General features: G+C 42.8%; 1 protein-coding gene across 2 annotated transcripts in view; it reads right to left on the bottom strand.

Annotated features, from left to right (window-relative positions):
- NFXL1 (nuclear transcription factor, X-box binding like 1) overlaps positions 1–21,538 on the bottom strand; it is a 154,972-nt gene that overhangs the window by 40,484 nt on the left and 92,950 nt on the right. For both annotated transcript variants that reach the window (XM_073608484.1, XM_073608483.1), the window contains exons 16-19: positions 20,524–20,545; positions 19,065–19,199; positions 18,082–18,248; positions 11,033–11,102 (exon numbers count right to left, since the gene is read on the bottom strand). In XM_073608484.1, the coding sequence (XP_073464585.1) occupies positions 11,033–11,102; positions 18,082–18,248; positions 19,065–19,199; positions 20,524–20,545 (394 nt within the window). The remainder of the gene's footprint in view (positions 1–11,032; positions 11,103–18,081; positions 18,249–19,064; positions 19,200–20,523; positions 20,546–21,538) is intronic.

The raw sequence follows: 21,538 nt of genomic DNA, 5'->3' as shown, positions 1-21,538 counted from the left end.
CAACAGCAAACCTGCCAAGAGACTGCCGCACACCAAAACTCACGGATCGGGCAAGGAGGGCATTAATCAGAGAGGCAGCACACAGAGTCCTAAGGTAACCCTGGAGGAGCTGCAGAGTTCCACAACAAAAACTGGAGTATCTGTACATAGGACGACAATAAGTCGTACGCTCCATAGAGTTGGGCTTTATGGCAGAGTGGCCAGAAGAAAGCCATTACGTTAAGCAAAAAACAAAATGGCACGTTTTGAGTTTGCGAAAAGGCATGTGGGAGACTCCCAAAATGTATGGAGGAAGGTTCTCTGGTCTGATGAGACTAAAATTTAACTTTTTGGCCATCAAAGAAAACGCTATGTCTGGCACAAACCCCAAACATCACAAAAGAACACCATCCCCACAGTGAAACATGGTGGTGGCAGCATCATGCTGTGGGGATGTTTTTCAGCAGTCGGGACTGGGAAACTGGTCAGAGTTGAGGGAAAGATGAATGGTGTTAAATACATGGATATTCTTGAGCAAAATTCTTGCTCAAGAATATCCATGTATTTAGCACCATCCATCTTTACCTCAACCAATTGCTCTCCAGACATGAAAAAATTGTGAAAGAACGTTAATGCAGTGTTTCGTACTGAAGCTAACTTAGGGTAAGTTTATATTTTTTTTCCCCAGCGATATTAGTTTTAGTAGCTTTTTCTAGGTTTTTAATAAGGTCTTTACTTTTTATTGGGGGCTTGCTGGTTAATTTATTTAAAAAAGGGGGGGGGGGGGGCGCTGCACCTAGGTGATCTTTGATCTGTTCAACGTTGTCCAGGTAGATCTCAATTTCTCAAAGGCTGCCTACTCCTGCCATAGATGGCAGCAAAGACACACTGAGACAAAACCACATACCCTTTGGAAATAGAGGCAGAAAGAACTACCTCATGCTGAAAAGGTGGGAACAGAGTGTGTGATATGAGGCTAGGACGGAGGTTCACCTTCCAGCAGGACAATGACCCCAAACACACTGCTAAAGCAACACTTGAGTGGTTTAAGGGGAAACATGTAAATATGTTGGAATGGCCTAGTCAAAGCCCAGACCTCAATCCAATAGAAAATCTGTGGTCAGACTTAAAGATTGCTGTTCACATGCACAAACCATCCAACTTGAAGAAGCTGGAGCAGTTTTGCAAGGAGCAAAGGGCAAAAATCACAGTGGCTAGCTCATAGAGACTTATCCAAAGCGACTTGGAGCTGTGATAGCCGCAAAAGGTGGCTCTACAAAGTATTGACTTTAGGGGGGTGAATAGTTATGCACATTGACTTTTTCTGTTATTTTGTCCTATTTGTTGTTTGCTTCACAATACAAAAAAAATCTTCAAATTTGTGGGCATGTTCTGTAAATTAAATGATGCAAATCCTCAAACAATCCATGTTAATTCCAGGTTGTGAGGCAACAAAACAGGAAAAATGCCAAGGGGGTGAATACTTTTGCAAGGCACTGTACTACTGACCTTTGTACATTGCCCTACCTACTACTGACCTCTGGACACTGCCCTACCTACTACTGAGCCCTGAACACCGCCCTACAAACTACTTTCACTGGCCAGAAATCAGAGCAGGTAGCCAGGGCCTGAAATTAGTAAAAAAAAAAAAAAAAAAAAACACAAATCAGCCTGCAGTACCAGATGTTGTTCTTTTTATGTTTAACGTCAGCATCGGACTTGTGGGGGTAACCAATTGCTCCCGGACATGAAAAAAATGTTGAATAAAAGTGAATGCAGAGTTTCTTACTGAAGCTAACTTAGGGTAAGTTTATATATACTTTTTTACAGCGATATTCGTTTTAGTAGTTTTTTCTAGTTTTTTAATGCTGTCTTTACTTATTATTGGGGGCTTACTAGTGAAGTTAAAAAAAGGGGGGTGCTGCACCTCGGTGATTTTTGATCTCTTCAATGTTGTCCAGGTAGATTTCCATCTCTCAAAGGTTGCCTACTCCTGCCATAGATGGCAGCAAAGACACACTGAGGCAAAACCACATACCCTTTGGAAATAGAGGCAGAAAGAACTACCTCATGCTGAAAAGGTGGGGACAGAGTGTCTAAAGCACTTGTGTGACACTACTGCTAGTGATGCATCACTAGTTTAACTGCAGAAACCACTGATTTCTGTGGAAATGGTGTGCTAAGCTTCTTCACAGAAATTGATGGAACAGGGAAAATAATGGTAGCGCCTACAATGTTAATGTATATAGGGCAAGAGTAACTTACCATGGGTCATGGGCCTGGAGAGCTCAGCATTTAACACACAGTACACAAGGGACTGAAGAGCACCACGTTCAGAGCCCAGTGGCTTAGGGTCTGTAAAGATCTCTGCAGCTAAAAACAGTATATAAATGCCTGGTAAGCACTACAAGGGTCACATTGTAGGTAGGCCCACATCTTCGGCTCAGCAGAGTCCGGGTATGGCCTTCCAAGGCAGCACCGAGGATTAGCCTAACTGGAAAGCTGCCAAAGAGCCAAACTCAGCAGAGTAGCAATTGAAAGAATAGGATAAAGGGAAAATGTCTAGTAAAGATTGTTGACTTTTATGAATAGAGAACAGACCTCCATCCTCCAAGACACCAGCAAAAAACTGAAGCATGATGGGAATTGGATAGTTATACTTGACTGGCTAAAGTTTGGGGGGGAGGGGGGGGGTTGCCAGTGTCCAGTTCCTTTTGTACTTAGTACAACCCAGTTTTTTTTGCATTACTTGTGATCCTGTGTCACTTAACAGACCATCAAGAAAAATGTTTTATCTTAAAATGATTAAACCAGGTGCTATTTAGAATCTCTGGCCTGTCATAGCTAAAAAGATTAAAATAATTTTCTGCAATTGTCTGAAAAACTGTTTGACAGCTTATATTTTCCTTCACCAAACTTTAAAATGTTATCTAAATATACAGATTCCAATATGTCAGCTGAAAAAGAAGCAGAGATAATGGCTGTATAATTGTCTGACAGTGTTCTGAATGCTTTTCAATGTATTAGCGTGAGTTCTGCCTTATGCTAATCTGATGGCATATTTTTTATTTTTTTGAATCCCTGAAAACAGCTAAAGCAAAGCCAGACATCATAGTTTAGATAAACCAAACTATTGCATCAACATAAAAAAAACATATACATAATATTTAAACATTTTGGGGATATCCACACAAAACTGCTCATGTTCTCTCAATATCCCAACAAGCAACGGGTTGCATTTACAAAATTAAAGTAGAACTTTAGGCAATACTTTTTTTAATTCATTTTAGCTAGAGCAAGGAATGGTTATAACCCCTGTGGGGTTTATTTTTGCCATCTTTGTCCCATTGGGGAGATTTACCTTCACTTCCTGTCCCATAGTCAAACAGGAAGTGAAAGGAAATCACTGCAAATTAAGGGAATTTCTTGGGGACCCCCCCAGGTCACCAGAACTAGTGTCCCCATTGGAAGGTTCCCCCTCTATTACTTTACCCAAAATATGGGATTTTCCTTTACGTTTAATGGTAAACAAAACAAATAGAGAGGTTGAATCTCCTTAACGGAGACATTGACTGTAATAAAAACCTGACAGATCTTCTAATCCTTCTCCCCTCTATGCAAAACTTAAAAAAAAAAAAAATTTTGCCTTTAGTTACACTTTGAATGTATGGGACCCTGTATAAATACTACCCATATTTTCTGTTGTGTCTACGGGCTTTTAGATTGCAGCAGAAGGAACATGCACACTCAATGTTCATGCTGCTGCTCCAGGTAAGGTTCACCACACAGTTTCTTTCACCTCCAGTGTATTCAGGTGCAAGCACTGCTCATCCAGCCATGTGAAACAAATGCAATAGGATTCAAAGGGCTGTACACTTGAAAACTACATCCACTTTACTGAGATTAATAAAAACATCATATACAGCAACAGTAGACACAGTGGGATCAAGGAAAAACAATGCATTTGGGCTACTAGGGCTTATTCATAACTAATGATTATCAGTAAAGTGGATGCAGTTTTCAAGTGTGCAGCCCTTTGGATCCTATTGCATTTGTTACAGAAAGAACATACAGCTACTGACAGCTGCTCTGAGAGTAGCCTTGAGACTCATTGTACTAATGTAATGGGGAGTAATGGGGTGTTAAAATTCAATCAGATTCTTGCAGACATTTTTTAGTATTCGGTATGTTATAAAAATAGGATTTTTTCATCATACTTAGCTGTAAAATCCTTTTCTTTGAGTACATCATGGGACACAGAGTTAGGCTAATATTCATTACCTGTTAAGTTATACTTCATCTCCAGGTGAATGGACACTGGTAGATCAAAGGTCTTTATACAGGAAGTGATCCCCTATATAACCCCTCCCATACAGGAAGTACTTCAGTTTTGTAGCAAGCACCGAATCCTCAAAAAGAGGGGAGGGACCACTGTGTCCCATGATGTACTCAAAGAAAAGGATTTTACAGGTAAGTATGGCGAAAAAATCCTATTTTCTTTTTCATATATCATGGGACACAGAGTTAGGCTATTATTCATTACCTACTGGGATGTCCCAGAGCAATAGCCTTGAGGGGAGGGAGACACCCTGCCAAACCATAGCCATCAGACCTAATACGGCAGCCTGAAGTACACTGTGGCCGAAAGCTGAATCCTCGGCTGCTCGAACATCCACTTGATAACATTTTGTGAACGTATGCACTGAAGACCAGGTAGCAGCCTTACAAATCTGAGCCACAGATACCTGATGGCGAAAAGCCCAGGAGGTTCCTACACCCCTGTTAGAATGAGCTCTCACCCTAAAGGGAGGAGCTTTAAGTTTCAGACCATAGGCCTGAATGACCAATTGACGGACCCATATGGCAATGGAAGCTTTGGAAGCTGCCTGCCCCTTCTTGGGTCCTCTTGGTAAAACAAAAAGTCTGATCCTCAGATCTCTGCAGAGCTAGACAAATAAACCTTGACTGCCCAGACAACGTCCAAAGAATGCAGTCTCTCTTCCGCCGAACAAGGCTGAGAGAAAAAAGAAGGCAAAATAATGTCCTGATTTAAATGAAATGCCAACACCACTTTTGGCAAAAAGGATGGAACAGGTCGTAACACCACCCTGTCGCGGTGAAAAATCAAGTATGGTTCCCTGGACAAAAGGGCTGCCAACTCCGAAACCCTTCTAGCTGAAGGTGATGGCCATCAGGAAGGCTAACTTGTGTGACAGCAAGTCTAATGGAATTTCCTTGATAGGCTCAAATGGTTGTTTCTGTAACACAGACAGCACAAAATTCAAGTCCCATAGACACATAGGTGACCCAATGGGGGGGAACCAAGCGAGGTGCCCCCTGCATAAAGGTTTGGACCAGTGAATGGGAGGCTAAAGGCCTTTGGAAGAATACTGATAGGGCCGAAACTTGACCTCTGATTGTACTCAAAGCCAAATTTGATTGCCACAGCTGACTGTAGAAAAGAGAGAATTCTCCCAATCACGTATTTCTGAGGATGCCATTTTTTTGGTTTCACACCAAGCAATACAAGTCTTCCAGACCTTATGATACAGCTTCCTAGTGACAGCTTTTCTAGCATTCACTAGAGCAGTGGTCATCAACCCTGTCCTCGGGGCCCACTAACAGGCCAGGTTTTATGTATTACCTTGGTGAGATGGAGACTAGAATACTGCAATCACTGAGCAGCAAATTATATCACCTGTGATGTATTTCAGTTATCTTGCCAACCTGGCCTGTTAGTGGGCCATTAGGACAGGGTTGATGACCACTGCACTAGGGTACTAGCATTCACTAGGGTAGACACCACTGGTCCCGAGATGCCACAGTCCTTTAAAACCCTAGCTTCAATAGCCATGGCGTCAAATTAATAGACTGTAAACTGGGGTGGAATATAGGACCTTGGTACAGTGGATCGGGGCGACTTGGAAGCGTCCATGGCCCGTCTATTGTCAGTCTCACAATCTCCGGGAACCAGGGCCTTCTGGGCCAGGCTGGTGCCACCAGAATGACTGAAACTCCCTCTCTCCGAATCCTGCGCAACAAATTTGGAAGTAGAGGGATCGGAGGGTAAACATAAACCAGCGAGTACTGGCTCCATGGAACTACCAGAGCATCTGCTCCGATTGCCAGAGGATCTCTTGTTCAGGACACAAACTGCTGTAGCTTGTTGTTGAACCTGGATGCCAGTAGGGACCATTCCCCCAGGCAGATCTACATGCGGCTGAGATAATCTGCCTTCCAGTTCTCTACTCCCGGGATATGGACTGCCAATAGAATTAGCACATGTCCCTCTGCCCAGGCTAGTATGTGGTTCACCTCCTCCAGAGCTGAACGAATCCTGGTACCGCCTTGGTGGTTTATATAGACCACTGCAGTGGCATTGTCAGACTGAATCCTGATAGGGCAGTCCTGAAGCTCCACTGTCCAGGACCGTAGGGCCAGTCGTACTGCCCGTAATTCCAGGGCGTTGATGGGCAGGCTCTGTTCTGTTCTTGACCATTTCCCCTGAGCTGTGAGTCCTTCTAGGGTCACTCCCCAGCCTGAGAGACTGGCATTTGTAGTCCGTACTCTCCAAGTTAGCGGGCGGAAGGATTTTCCCTTTCGCAGGTTCTGATCCTGCAACCACCAGTTTAGGCTTATGTGTGCCTGAGGAGATAAGAACATTAGATAATCCAGGGCTTATCCTCTCCTGTTCCAAGCCAACAAGATGTCTTGTTGTAAAGGCTGGAATGGAACTGGGCATAGGGCAATGCCTCGAAGGAGGATACATCCTCCTTAGAAGACACATAGAGAGCCGAATGGAGGGTTGTCTGGTGCCCCTCATCTGACGCACCTGATCCTTCAGGTCACAGATCCTTGCGGGTGGCAAGAATACCTTTGCTCGGAACGTATTTAGGATCAGACCTAAATACTTTAGACTTTGAGAGGGTTTCAAAGCTGACTTTTCGGTATTTATGATCCAGCCTAAGCTTTTCAAATACCGCACTGTGCATGTTATTGGTCTACTCAAGAGCCTGTAATGAGTGCTCTCTGAGCGGGAGGGCGTCCAGGTACCCGTGCACCAGGATGCCTTGGGACCTTAAAAGACCCAGTACTGGTGCTAGGACCTTTGTGAACACCCGGGGAGCTGTAGCAAGCCCAAAGGGTAGAGCCACAAACAGAAAATGACATTCCTCTACTGAAAAATTGCAGGAACCTCTGATGAGGCTGAAAGATTGGCATGTGTAAAAACGCGTCTTTTATATCAATGGAGGCTATAAAGTCTCCCATCTTGTGCAAGGCTACAATTGAGCAGACTCCATCTTAAAGGACTGGATTAGTAGATGCTGGTTCAGGGATCTTAGGTCCAAAAATGGGCCTTGTGTCCCGTTTGGTTTTTGAACCGTAAACAGATTCGCTCTTTCGGATACAGGAACCTGTACAATCACTCCTTGAGGCATTAAATGATGTAGTGCCTGAACCAATAAGTCTCCTTTTGGAGGATCCGAGGGAACGCTGGATCTTAGAAACCTCTGAGAGGGAACCCCCCGCAACTCCAGCTTGTAACTGCGGGATATAGTTGAGGTGATCCACTCGTCTTGAACCATTGTTCTCCAAATGTCCACAAAGTGCAGCAGCCTTCCCCCCACCCGATAGAGTGGGGGCGTTGCCTCAAAAGGAGGGCCTGGTGCTGGGTTTGAAAGAGTTTTGGACCCAGGGCTTTTTCTGGCCCTTTCCTTGCAACTTCCCCCTGGCCTTGGGGCTCTGTTGGAGGCGGAACTGCCTTGGCACTGAGACATTTGAGGAAGCAGTCCCCGAGGTTTTAAATGAGGGATGCCTGGTGCTTTTCTCCACAGGAAGTAGAGAACTTTTTCCTCTGGAAATCTTTTGGATATATTTGTCCAAATGATAACCAAATAAACGTTCCCCCCTGAAAGGGGAGACCTGCCAATAACTTTTTACAAGGAAGCTCGGCTGACCAGTTCTTAAGCCACAAAAGTCTGCGCATATGTACAGACAAGAGAGAGAAACGAGAAACCTGCTGTATTGAATCCTTTTAAGGCGTCAACTGCAAAAACACATCGCTCGAGGAATATCTGTCTTATCTTTCATCCAGATCATCCTCCCGGTTAGGCCTGTCAGTCGTCTGATCTGATCCTTTACGGACTGGCAGAAACCAATAGCTGCGACAGCTGGCTGAATAGCTGAACTGGCCAAAGAAAAGGAAGCTTTTAATAATGACTCCAATTTGTTGTCAAAGGGGTCTTTCAAGCCTGTCTGTTATCTACCGGACAAGTTAAGTTCTTGTTTAAGGAATAGACTACTGCATCTACAGCTGGCATGCTCACTTCTTAACGAACTTTTCATCCATGGGATGTAAAAAGGGAAAACCTCTTAAAGAGGAACAAAAATTCTGTCAGGATGTTCCCAATCAGTATACACCGCCTGTTCCAACAGAGGGTGTAAAGGGGAAAGCCTGTGCGGCCTGAAGAGGCCTCAGGGACCCCAAAGAGGACCGGCGGGGCTCAGTAACCTCTGCAAGAGGCAACTTAAAGGCAGCACGAACCATTTCGGTAAGTCAGGATCAAAAGCCTCTGCGACTGAGGGGCAGACATCAACTGGATACCTTCTTGTCCAGATTGCTCGGAAGCAGACTCATCCACCAGGCTCTCCACAGAATCCTGAGCTTTTAGCTCTTCCCCATCCTCAACCTATTCCTGCTCCAAACTAGGAGGCTCCAGGGAGGGGGATCTGTCACGCTTCTTGCCACCCTGCAGGATGGAGGCCATTATACCACCAATCCTGTGCTCTAACTCGGCTAGGGCCGAGTACAGTTCATCCTTGGTGATAAAGGGTGAAGCAGCTGCGTTGACTGTAAGCACTATACCAGATAGGTGCAGCGGCTCAGATTGCCCTGAAGCCTCTGGTCTTTCAGGGGATACAAGACTAGGGATATGACTAGGTTCATCAGGAACTACTGATGACATAGGTATGCCCTTCCCTGTAGTGTTAGTCCCGCTCCTCTTTTTTGAAGACATTTACTAGCCACAAAAAGAGTAACTGAGTGTAGTATTAACACACCTCAGAAAGGAGACCCTTTAATAGGGCTCACCAAGGCCCTATGTAACAATCCTGCTAAGCACCTTTAGCCTGCCAAGCAATACCTAGTGACTCACGTGACCCAGGTAAGGAGAAATGCACCGCTGGAAATGCCTGGTTTACAGCCTGTTCTGTGTCGCACAGCTGCCTTCTGGAAGCACTGCATGCTTGGCATACACAGCTTAAATAAGCTGGCTGTGCGCCGGAACGTTCTGTGCATGCTTGCGCACGCACGTGGTCCCTGCGAATGGGCGTGGCTGTATTCGCGTATGACACGAATAATCGCACGCCCAGATAAAGGCTACAGCACATACGCGGCGAAACCGCATGCGCCATGGCCGCCAAACAGACTGCTAAGCCCAGCGGCGCTCCTGCGAACGCATGTGCGTCAGGGCGAACCAAGGGGAAATGGCACACAACGGTGCGCCATCATACAGGTAAAAAACAGCCAGACACAAGCAAAAAAGTACACTTTGCAAACACCCACAGCTAGCCCAAAACTCCCCCGTATGGTCACCGCACACAGGTGTCCAGACTCTAGCTAGCTTGACTGATTGTTACAATCACTGGGACACCCCACAATAAGTAAATAAAAGGGGTTTCACTTACCCGTCCAGGTGCAGGGCAGTTTAGAAACGAAGAGCCAAATCTTCACCCTTCACGCCGGGATCCTGTCATTTGAGAATCTTCAAGGACTGCGTACCCTTTTCATGTTTAGGGTCCACTCCCTTGGACCTGTACAGCACCCTGCAGGAATGTCTTAGCGCTGTGGTGTCCAGGATTCCACTTTGCAGGGTCCGGCGCACGAAGGTCGCATTACAGGCAAAACCTTGCAGGATCTTGAGTCTTCTTTGCGAGGCTCGGGTACCATTTATCTAAGCATATAAAGCCTGTGTCAAATGGATCCAATCGGTCAATCCCTTGATTCATTTAAGAACCGTTTGTGGGACTAGAGACCTGGAGCTCAGAGAGCTCAAACAACCGTGCCATCCACCTTGCAGACACTGGTAAAAAACTGAAGTACTTCCTGTATGGGAGGGGTTATATAGGGGATCAATTGCTGTCTAAAGACCTTTTCTCTAGCAGGGTCCATTCACCTGAAGATGAAGTATAACCCAGTAGGTAATGAATATTAGCCTAACTCTGTGTCCCATAATGTATAAAAAAGGAAGATTACATTAGACTGGTTGTCATAAGGAGTGTTGTGTTTTCATCTAATTTTATAACTGACATTTAATAAAAACATGAGACAAACTGTCTGAAACTGTAGGCTCCCTAAGAGAAAGGCGGTTAAATAATTGGAACGATATAGAATTTTTAATGTACTGGACTGTTTGTACTCAATCACATCATAACCTAATAATTCATGGAAGAAGCAGCTACATTGTTCAGTTTATCTGGGTAAAAAGCTCTGGATGTGCAAGTGTCCCTGTTAAGTTTGAGCCATGCCCTTAGCTTAGGCACAAAATGCTCTGTTATAGCTAAATAATATAGCTTTGGCAATGCTGTCTTGACTTTAGTCTTCACCTTCTTCTATATATTTACCTAGGTAGCCCTCTTCAACAAGTCCTGCTTTTACAGGAAAAAATCACATTTGATCGTGTTCCTTGATTCTTTAAAAGAAAAATGGATCCCAAATAGATAAATTGCCAAATGTAATTATCCAGAGACCATGAACATTTATGTTGAGAATTGCAATCCTGACCCACAAGCTATTTTAACCCACATTATGGCTGCTTCAATTGTAAGTAGCATACAGGTATGCTTTAAAAAGTACACTTTAAAAAAAGAAAAATGCAAACTAACAGACAAATGGAAAGTGATCAGCAAGGATTGGATAACAAACGTTCTTACTACTCAAAGGTTATATGATTTTGTTGCTTCTGGGATAAACGTGTCTAGGTTTACAGGCTCCTTCACAATTACTCGGAAAGTTAAACATGGCAAGTCTTCGAGACTCCATTCTTATTCTTACCTCTTTTGGACATTGATTTTTGCACGAAGTCAGGATATTCTTTTCCTTTTCATCAGCCAAAGTAAGTTTTCTAAAACAAAACAAATATCTTAAATGATTGTTTGAATGAGGACCTGCCAATCAAAATGATATTCAGCAGTTAAGGCAGCTCTGAAAATTCCTCAGAACAAATCACCCTCACGTGAGTGATCTTCACACTGCTAGAATCTTCCTAACAGCCTCAGTTCCTGGGATCCAGCAAATGATTGGGTACCAAAGGTTAAATCCATATTCATAAATGCTATATGATTAATGTTTATTGAGGGGAATAACTGGCTACAAGCCTAAACTTTTTTTTACCTTAAAGTGATTGTAAACGATCACCTTGTAAAACAACCCATTCAGTTTAAAATAAAAATGAAAGGCAAACCATTTTTGTATAGAATTTTTGTTTTATAAGTGATCACATTCCCTCAGCTTCATAAGAGCTGGGGGGAGGAGAAGCAACAGCAGTACGCTGAGCTTCCCAGTGAATGGCTGTGCAACGGGGGGCATGTCGAGACAAGTCTGATCTTTGGAGGAAAGTACACTAAGTTCCCAGCACAGCTAAAGAACTGACCACGGTGTGCTAACCTTCTTAGTGTGGTAATTTTTAAATAGGAAAGCAAGGAGACTAGCAGGAACACCAGGGATTTCACATAAAAGAAGCAGTACAAAAAGAGAACAGGATACTTTATACATGGTACAGCAGGTACATATCAGGAATATGAAGTGTTGAGGTTAACACTTTAATGCATTCTATGCAATAGGGTAAAAATGTTTAGTTAGTAGTATTGCTCCCCTCACCCCCCTTTATACTTCCCTTACTTGATCCAGTGCTGTGCCGGGCAGCAGTCTTCTCTCCTCTTTCCCTCTTCACACAGGGACTGACAGGCAGCAGCGGGAGCAATAAGCTCCTGCCGGTGTTAGCCAAATTCATTGAGGAGGGAGGGGGAGGTGGGGCTGAGCCACACCGTGCGTCAATAGATGCATAAAGTGCAACTCGGGTCCCCCCTAGCAAGCAGCTTGTTATGGGGGAATTAACAGAACTGGAGAAGACAGGAGCACTGGCAGGGGACCCGGAAGAGGCAGTTCAGGGCTGCTCTGTGCAATTCCATTACACAGAGCAGGTAAGTAAAAACCTGTAATAGTTTTTTTTAAATATCTTTACAATCACTTTAAAATGCATCTAAGGCCAAAACAATTTCTTTTTAGTTTAGGATAGAGTGGTGTGGGGTTAGAACCCCTGTCAAGTTTTTACTAGAAACATTATCCAATTTGAAGTGCTCAAAATGATAGTATGACCATCAGTTCCATTATGAAAACAGATAAGTGCAATATACTTATAGAACACTCTTGCCCTAAACTAAAATATCTAAAAAAATGACATAGAACATATAGACTACTTATAAAGTAGTAACATCATATAATGAAACATCCCAAAAAATGGCATAATGTGAACCATACAGTGTATCCGGAATCTATTCACTGCGTTTTACTTTTTCCACATTTTGTTATGTTCTACAGCTTTATTCCAAAATGGATTAAATGTATCATTTACCTAAAAATTCTACAAACAATAACCCATAATAACGTGAAAAAAAAATAATCACATGTACATAAGTATCGTATTTATCAGTGTATAACACGCACAGGTGTATAACACGCACCTTAACTTTAAGAAGGGAGTTTCAGGAGAAAACAACTTTACACAGCCCCCTGCATGGTATACAGAGCCCCTGCATAATACACAGACCCCTTTCATTATAAACCCCCCCCCCCCCCCCCCTCCGCACTCCCAGGAGACCCCCAGTCTCCTGGGACAGCATTACCAGCATACTCTAAAGTATAGAAAACATCACTGCCAGCCCCTTCTCATACACCACTCTTCCTGTGTCACTCATTGTAAATCAAAGCTTCTAAATACCTCCATTAACACCATGGACCCGGTCATGTAACTGCTCTCCTCTCTTTCATGGTCACGTGACCGCTCTCCTCCTCCAATCAAAAGCTACACTCGAGGAGGAAGCAGAACGGGAGGAAAGCAGTCAGAATAAGCGGCGTTAATAGAGGGATTTAGAGGCTTCGATTTACATTGATAGTGACACAGGAGGAGCGGTACATGGGAAAGGACTGGCGGTAATGTTTTCTGAAGTTTAAAGTATGCTGGCAGCGCTGTCTCACGGCCAGGAGAGGCAGGCCAGCCTGACAACCTCCCAATGGGTGGCACCCGTGGCGCACTGCCTGATCCCCGCCCCCCATTGGAAAAACAAAAACAGATATCGGCATAGCTGTTTTCAGGGTAAAAATGTGTTATACGACGATAAATACAGTATTCACAGCCTTTATTTAAACCCACAAAAGGGGAAAGGAGAAAGGGGACTTTGTGGTACCTTCAACATATATAAAGTGCAACCAAAAAGTGAAAGCTAGAATAACGTATTTATTGAAAAAAACATTAAAAGTTAACCCCATGTAGTTTGCTCAATACTCTGTTGAAGCCCCTTTGGCCCCAATTGCAGCCTCAAGTCTTTTTGAGTATGATGCTACAAGCGTGGCACACCTAATTTTTTGGCAGTTTCTCCCATTCTTCTTTGCCGGACCTCTCAAGCTCCATCAGGCTGGATGGGGAGCGTTAGTGCACAGCCATTTTCAGATCTCTTCCAGAGATGTTCAATCGGGTTCAAGTCTGGGCTCTGGCTGGGCCACTCAAGGACATTCACAGAGTTGTCCCATAGCCACATTTCTTTTTTATCTTGGCTGTGTGCTTAGGGTTGTTGTCCTGTTGAAAGATGAACCTTCGCCCCAGTTTGAGGTCCAGAGCGCTAACTAAGGTTTTCATCAAGGATGTTTCTGTACATTGTTGCATTCATCTTTCCCTCGATCCCGACTAGTCTCCCAGTTCCTGCCGCTGAAAAACATCCCTACAGAATGATGCTGCCACCACCATGCTTCACTGTGTGGATGGTATTGGCCAGGTGATGAGCGGTGTCTGGTTTCCTCCAGACATGAGGCTTGCCATTCAGGCCAAAGAGTTCAATGTTTGTTTCATCCGACCAGAGAATTTTGTTTCTCATGGTCTTAGAGTCCTTCAGGTGCCGGTTGGTAAACTCCAGGTGGGCTGTCATGTGTCTTTTACTGAGGAGTGGCTTCCGTCTGGCCACTCTACCATACAGGCCTGATTGGTGGAGTGCTGCTGAGATGTTTGTTCTTCTGGAAGGTTCTCGCTGGAGCTCGTTGACTATTGGGTTCTTGGTCACATCCCTGACTAAGGCCCTTCTCCCCCAATCTTTCAGTTTGGCTGGGCTGCCCGCTCTAGGAAGAGTCCTAGGGGTTCCAAACATCTTCCATTTACAGATGATGGATGCCACTGTGCTCATTGGGACCTTCAATGCTGCAGAAATGTTTCTGTACCCTTCCCCAGATCTGTGGCTCATTACAAAACTGTCTCAGGGGTCTACAGACAATTCCTTGGACTTCATGGCTTGGTTTGTGCTCTGACATGCACTGTTAACTGTGAGACCTTATATAGGCAGGTGCGTGCCTTTCCAAATTATGTACAATCAACTCAATTTAACACAGGTGGACTCCAGTCAAGTTGTAGAAGCAGCTCAAGGATGATCAGTGGAAACAGAATGCTCAATTTGGAGTGTCATGGCAAAGGCTGAATTTCTTATGTACATGTGATTTTTAATTTTTTTATAAATCTGCAAAGATTTCAAGCAAACTTCTGTCACGTTGTCATTATGGGGTATTATTGGTAGAAATTGGAGGAAAACAATGACTTTAATCAATTTTGGAATAAGGCTGTAACATAGCAAAATGTGAAAAAAGTGAAGCGCTTTGAATACTTTTCAGATGCACTGTATATAGCTTATGTAGACATTAATGTCCAATTAAGTCTTATTCCAAAAGTAAACACAGATCGTTGTGCTTCCAATTCACTCAACAATCCTTCTAACCCAGATTGGAATATCACTTACCCTCGGCTTTACCTTTCTAATATGGAAAGGTAGCTGTACTTTGTGTGTGAGTGTATGCACGCACAATAGATAAACCGCTAATAGCATAAAATTGCTTATTAAACAAGATATAAAATCAGACACATTAGATAATCACATGTAAAAAGTGCCAGGCAGTGCTACCTTAACAAGAAAAAAAAAGTGACATTTAGATATGATGAAACTTTGTCCTTCCAGCAGCCTCCTCACTCCTAAACAGAAGGTCATGTAACTAAACTCTGCATTTCATCAAAACATCTTTATCTTGAAGCTTAGTCACATCTTGGAGCTACTCAAATAATCCAAAGAACCAACAGACTTCTTCCAATATTGCTGGCATTATACGTGGAGATCAGATATGCCCAATAAATTTACAGTTCATATATAAGCAATGAATGAGAAAAAAATACAATGACGTGGGTCCAATAATAATATATAATATATAAGTAACAGTGGTGGCCCGTCCATACGGGGCGCCTCCCCCCTAATCATTGTGTCCGGCCCCTAATCTACATGCAGGGCACCGGAAGCATGGATTCCAATTGGGGTTATTTTTTTTAAGCACATGACTAGAGCCCGAGGCTCTTATTGGCTTTAAAAAAGGGTGGGCTCGGGGCGCAGTGAGCCCACCCAGTTGTGTGACAATAGCGAATAAATATTCGCTATTGTCGTCCTGATTCTCCTCCCGGCCAATCAGGAAGCAAGTCCTGAGACCTGTCACTCGATTGGCCGAGAGGAGAAGCGATCCTATTGGTCAAGGAGGAAGAGGGAGGAGACGCAGGGGAAGCCGCCGTGAAGCCCAGAAGAAGAAGTTCACCTTTTGTAACATGTTACTCCCATGTTCAGGGTGTAACCTGTAACAAATCCACCGTTCCCCACACCTGCCAGGTTCCCCGATCATCTCCCTCCACTCTGTCAGAATCTGCAAAGAACGTTGTCATGCGGGGCTCCGTCTGACTGGCCGCGTCACTCATCTATAGAGTTCTGTTGAGCGCTGTGGTAGTTCATTGAGGCTTCCTGTTAATGAGTAACTGCTAACGATGTACAGACAAACAGCTTACAAACAGAGCCTGCAAGAGCCCTGCATAGCATTGATAAATAAAATGGCTGTTCCATTTACCCTATCAAACATTTAGTTATGAGTATCAAAACATGTGTTTCTAATTAAGCAGATATACTTGGTGAAAATATGTTAGAAGTCATAAACTAGGAAAAGAAAAAACTGAAAGGAGTTCCCTTGAGTTCTGGGGTTTCCCTATCAGCACCCATGATCTGCTGATCGTGGGTGCAATGCTTTCCATGCTCCCAATAAAAAATAATAATAATAAATGCACCTTTTTTTACCTGCAAAAAGGTGTGCATTTATTTATTTTTAAAGTGAATTTATCCTTTAAAGTAGTTAGACAGGCATTAGGCATAGAAGGAAAGGGTATTAAAGCCAGCATGGGCTTACCTTTCAGCTGTAATGAGAAATTCTTATTTCAGGTTGTGTGACTCAAGTATAACATGAGGAGAGGAGAATTTTTAACCTGTAACAGTTCTGGTCACATGACCTAATACAGAGTGCTACAGGATTAGCTTATTACAGCCGATAGGTAAATTTATTCTACTAGCCAGTGCCTCCCTAATGCTTAAACCGATATTAGATGACAGTGTAGAGTTGATTAAGGAATTCAAAGATAAAATAAACTAGTTAAGTGAAGATTGATTTCTCCATGAGGTAGAGGAGGTCCAACACCTTAATGTTTAATGTACACACTGCCTACTTTGACTGCTGGAAAATGCAAAATGTATTGAAATAGCGCCACAATTTGACTGCGTTTTGCGGCCCACAGTCAAAACGTTCCTATCCTGAACGTGATTCTTCTGCGTTCAGGAGAGGGGGGTTGAAGCTCCTCTAACCGCAGCAGCTCCTAAACTCTGATAAAAGCCTATGTGTACATTCACACATAGGGGGTTATTTACTAAAGGCAAATCCACTTTGCACTACAAGTGCAAACTACAAGTGCAAAGTGCACTTGAAATTGCACTGAAAGCGCACTTGGAAGTGCAGTCGCTGTAGATCCGAGGGAAGCATGCAAGGAAAATAAAAAACAGCAATTTAACTTGCACATGATTGGATGATAAAATCAGCGGAGCTTCCCCTCGTTTCGGGTCTACCCCTTAGATTTACCACGACTGCACTTCCAAGTGCACTTTCAAGTGTAGTTTGCACTTGTAGTGCAAAGTGGATTTGCCTTTCGTAAATAGGCTTTTATGGAATTGAGTTAACTCAAGTTTAGGAGCTGCTAGTGTACATGAAGCCTAAGACACTAGCAAAAAAACTGAAGACTCTTGGCTATAGGGATGGCTATAGGGAGGGTTATAGGGAGGTGCACAGGGAGCATGTCCTAAAATGCTTTGCCAGTGTCCAATCACCTGACGGTGCCAGCCTATAACCCAGGGTCTATGAATATTCCCCTGTGCAAGATAATGGACTTTTTCAGTGCCTGGGCCGAATGACAGATTCCCATACCTGCTAGCTCATAACCTGGAAAACGGCCTTCTTCTGATGGGTCTGAGTGCACTGTGCAGATGATACCAAAAGGTACTATCTGGTATTAAAGGGCGATAGTTATGCAGGAAGGAATTTAACCTGACAGTTTCTGTTATGGTGGCAGTGGGTGACAATTTCACTTTCCTTTACAGAATAAGCTGACTTTCAGTTTCAAATTAGTGAGAAAAAGTAATAAGACAGTGTGGACATGCTTTTTTTTTTTTTTTTTAAATAAAGCAGACCACACTTTTAAATACAAAACAACTTAAATCACTACACAGTATTGCTCTGTACTGTATAATACATTTAGCTTTGGTCCATGCAAGATACGGGGGAAAGTCTCAGTACACAGTGACAGAAACACAGACTTAAAATGTCTCTTATCTAAATTTGAGGATTTTTTTGTTTCGGAAATACCTAAAAATGTGCAGGTGAATTTCTACATACAATACATGCACCCAATGTAAAACTGTGAAAGATAAGTTTCTACATACATGCACTCGATGAAAAGATTGCTAATCTTGCAGTGGCATTTGGTCCTAAACATCTGAACACACGGAGGGCAATCTTTGAGGTGACATCGGAGATTGCAACGATGAGGGCAGCCTGGTGGTCGAGGTTTTGAGCATTCCTCTTCACACACAAAACATTCTGGACCAGACTAGAAGACAAATTTAAAGAGAAAAGGTCCAAATGAAAGAATCTGAACATCCAGCTTTAATTCATTGAAAATGTGCAGGCTAACCTAAGAACTATATTTGGCCTCTTATTTACCTTAAGTAGTCTGAATGAGTAAGTGGGGCACCCGATATCACCAAAGGACTGCATATAATATTTTGTTTGTTATGCTACAGAAAATTGCAGGCATGATATAAGGGATGGTCAGGGACTGACAACCTGTTACATGAAACTGCTAGGGATCATTAACATTTCAGTTCCTTTACAAATTATTGCTCCAACATATAAGCCCCCTTAATATGTCCAGAACAGAATTGATTAGTTACTTGCAGTATATTTGTTAAAAATGTAATAGCTCACTATTCAAGCCCACACCCCATTTCAACTGCCATGACTGGTCACAACTTTTTACCCCAAATATATAGTGTAGTTAATAGGTCAAGAAAATGCATTAGTATTGTAGAAGCAAGACTCAAAAAAAATGTCAGTTCCTATTGGACCATAACTATGATGGACAGGGTCGCTAACCAATAGGAATTACAAAGGGCAGGCAAGCTTTAGTACTACAGGAAAATGTTGATGCTTTGCCTGTAAGAACAGCACAACATTTGACAGCGACAGGATGTTTTCTGAGGCTGCTACAATTATGTGTAGTCACCTTTAGCTGCCTGCACTTTATACCTGCAGCAGCTTTAGGTTTTGCCTTTGACAGTCTCTTTTAATTAGCTTAGGTGAATTGGACGTAATTCCTACAAACCTCAAACAAAATCAGAAAACACAGAATAACTCGAATCATTACCTTCTCTTTGTTACCATTATCCTCAGTGACTTTATGACATTCTTTTAAGCAAGTGTGGTTGCCACAAGCAAGGAAACGACCACAGGGCCTCTTACAAGAAAATGGACCAGCAGAATGACATGGCAATGGGCTTATCTAAAAAAGAAAAAAACACAGTTAGACTGAAGAGGTTACATGTCCAACACTGAATATTTTATGCAGATTGTATCATGACTCTAAAGCTTACCACACAATTTACAATCTGAATGAGTAATCTCCTTTATATCTACCAATATCCTATGTAATGCAAGGGCCTGCTTCACTGGATAAACATTTAAAGGATATTACATAGCTTTGGTAAATTTTAAGGAGTTTGCACAAAGACTGTACAGTCTTGAAACACGTATGGTGAATATAAGGTACTAATCCTACATGGGGCTGATTAGCATTGTAGCTCAGAGTCCTGGGTTTGAGTCCCAGCCCAGTGTAATTTATGTGCTCCCTCTAAGTTTTTGTAGACCTGCACCAGGTGCTCCGGTCTCCTCTCACTATGTCACACATATCAGTACAAAATGTACTGATAGATGGGAATATTCCCAAACTGGCTTTAATGTGCATATGTATGGTATGCACAGGGAATTTTGACTGATGTAAATGGCTCTATTTACGCTGTAACAGATGTAAAACGTCAGCACAATAATACAAATGACCATCAGATGCTCCTGAAAACTTGAAATAAACATACTGGTGTCCAAATAGTAACTAGCAACTCGGATCTCAAGCGTACCTGCAAACACCAGTGTATTCTTTCCAACAGACACTGCATGGAAATCATTGGTTCTTCTCAGGTATAGAAAGCTAAATAAAGCCTTCTGTGGGTTATCAAAAAGAGCATGATTTTCTTAAAGGAGAAGTTTACCTTTTATAAAAAAAATAAAATAAAATAAAAATGAAAGCACGTGGTTTTGCAGATAAAAAAAAAATGTATTATGCTTTTTCACTGCATTCTGTAAGGCACTGCACCAGCAGATAGCGGATGCAATGCCTGCATCCCGTAGAAACTCCGCAAGCTGTCTGTCCATACCTTGTATGGGCAGGCCGTTAGTTAATTGACTCTTCATGTCATTCTCTACGAGAGCACTCACTAGTGCCCTCACAGTTCCTTGAGAACTACAAGCCATCAGCCACCGTAGATGATGGTACTTGTTGGCATTCATTCACAGGAAACAGACAATGAATGATGCAGCTATTGGGCGGAGCCCCACATGGCCACGCAGTTTTTAAATTGTGACCGTAGGTGCTGGGAGATCCCCCCATCAGCTGTCACAGGGAGAGGGGATCGGGGGAGGGGGGGATGTAACATGTTCCAAAAGGTGAACTTAGCCTTCAACAGCTGATTGACATACTGTAGCTGTCTGGCCCAGGTAAACTAGACATGCTTTCTTCCCACTGACATAAACATGCAGCTTTATAACCTTACCTCATGTTTGCCGAGACATTCCCTGGGAGAGAAAAAGGAGAAAATAATTAATTATGAAAGAAGGGAAAAAAGTATGTAATAAGAGTATAAGGACTGAGTCAAACTTAACAAATAACCATTGTGATAAGCAATATAGTGAAAATGCTCAAGTCAGATTTGATTTCTCAGGAGAACCACCTATTTTCGAAGTTTAAAATATTTCGAGGAATGCATCAAAGTGAAGTGATTTTACAGCTAGAATGGATATTCCTGTGTTGCCCACAGTAATGAGATTTTTCCTCTGAAATGCACAAAAAGCCAATAGCTATGAGTGACGCACAATATTGCTTCTCTATTTTCTTGCCCATCTTATTTCCAAAACCCACTATAGTAAATTTGTACACTACTATATAAAAGGTCTCACTTACTGGTATAGCTAATGTAGCAAATTTAGCTACCAGGGGATGAAAGCACTGTAGAGCGAAAGATATCTTCGTATTTCACTACCATCACAAGTCCCCCAAAAAATAGATTTTTTTAGGTTTTTTTGCAGAATAATTCCTTTTAGATCCCATTCACATATGGGCAATTTGGAATTGTAGGCAGAATTGCTACAATTCTGCCCACAATTCCAAAATGCACCAAATTGCACAACATGCATTTGGTTGCCATTCTTCCTGAATGGCAATGCAATTTTACCACAACTGTTTCAGAGCATCGTGGCAAAAAGCAAGTGCAAAATTGCTCCTGGCTGAGGGCAAAAAAATGTAGTCCCCGAGCTTCTTTGAAGCAACAATTGCACACAGGGCAGCCCCTTCAAGCGAGGGGATTGGAACACTCTTGCCCAAACAATGAGGCTGGCATCTGTTGTTATCAACTTCCATACCTAGACTTGAGTTGTAGTCCTTTACTGTACGATTACAATATCCTATTTTCTTATTCTATTTTGTAAATCCCAGGACATAGGAATGGTTAATTCCTAGGTTGTATACACAAGCAATAAATTGCCAAATTCACCTAGCAATTGTGGATCAAG

The sequence above is a fragment of the Aquarana catesbeiana genome, linkage group LG01 (genome assembly GCF_042186555.1).
Source record: "Aquarana catesbeiana isolate 2022-GZ linkage group LG01, ASM4218655v1, whole genome shotgun sequence".
In the NCBI taxonomy this organism is placed as follows: domain Eukaryota; kingdom Metazoa; phylum Chordata; class Amphibia; order Anura; family Ranidae; genus Aquarana; species Aquarana catesbeiana.
The sequence above is the reverse complement of the archived record's forward strand: the minus strand, read 5'-3'. Positions and strand labels throughout refer to the sequence as shown.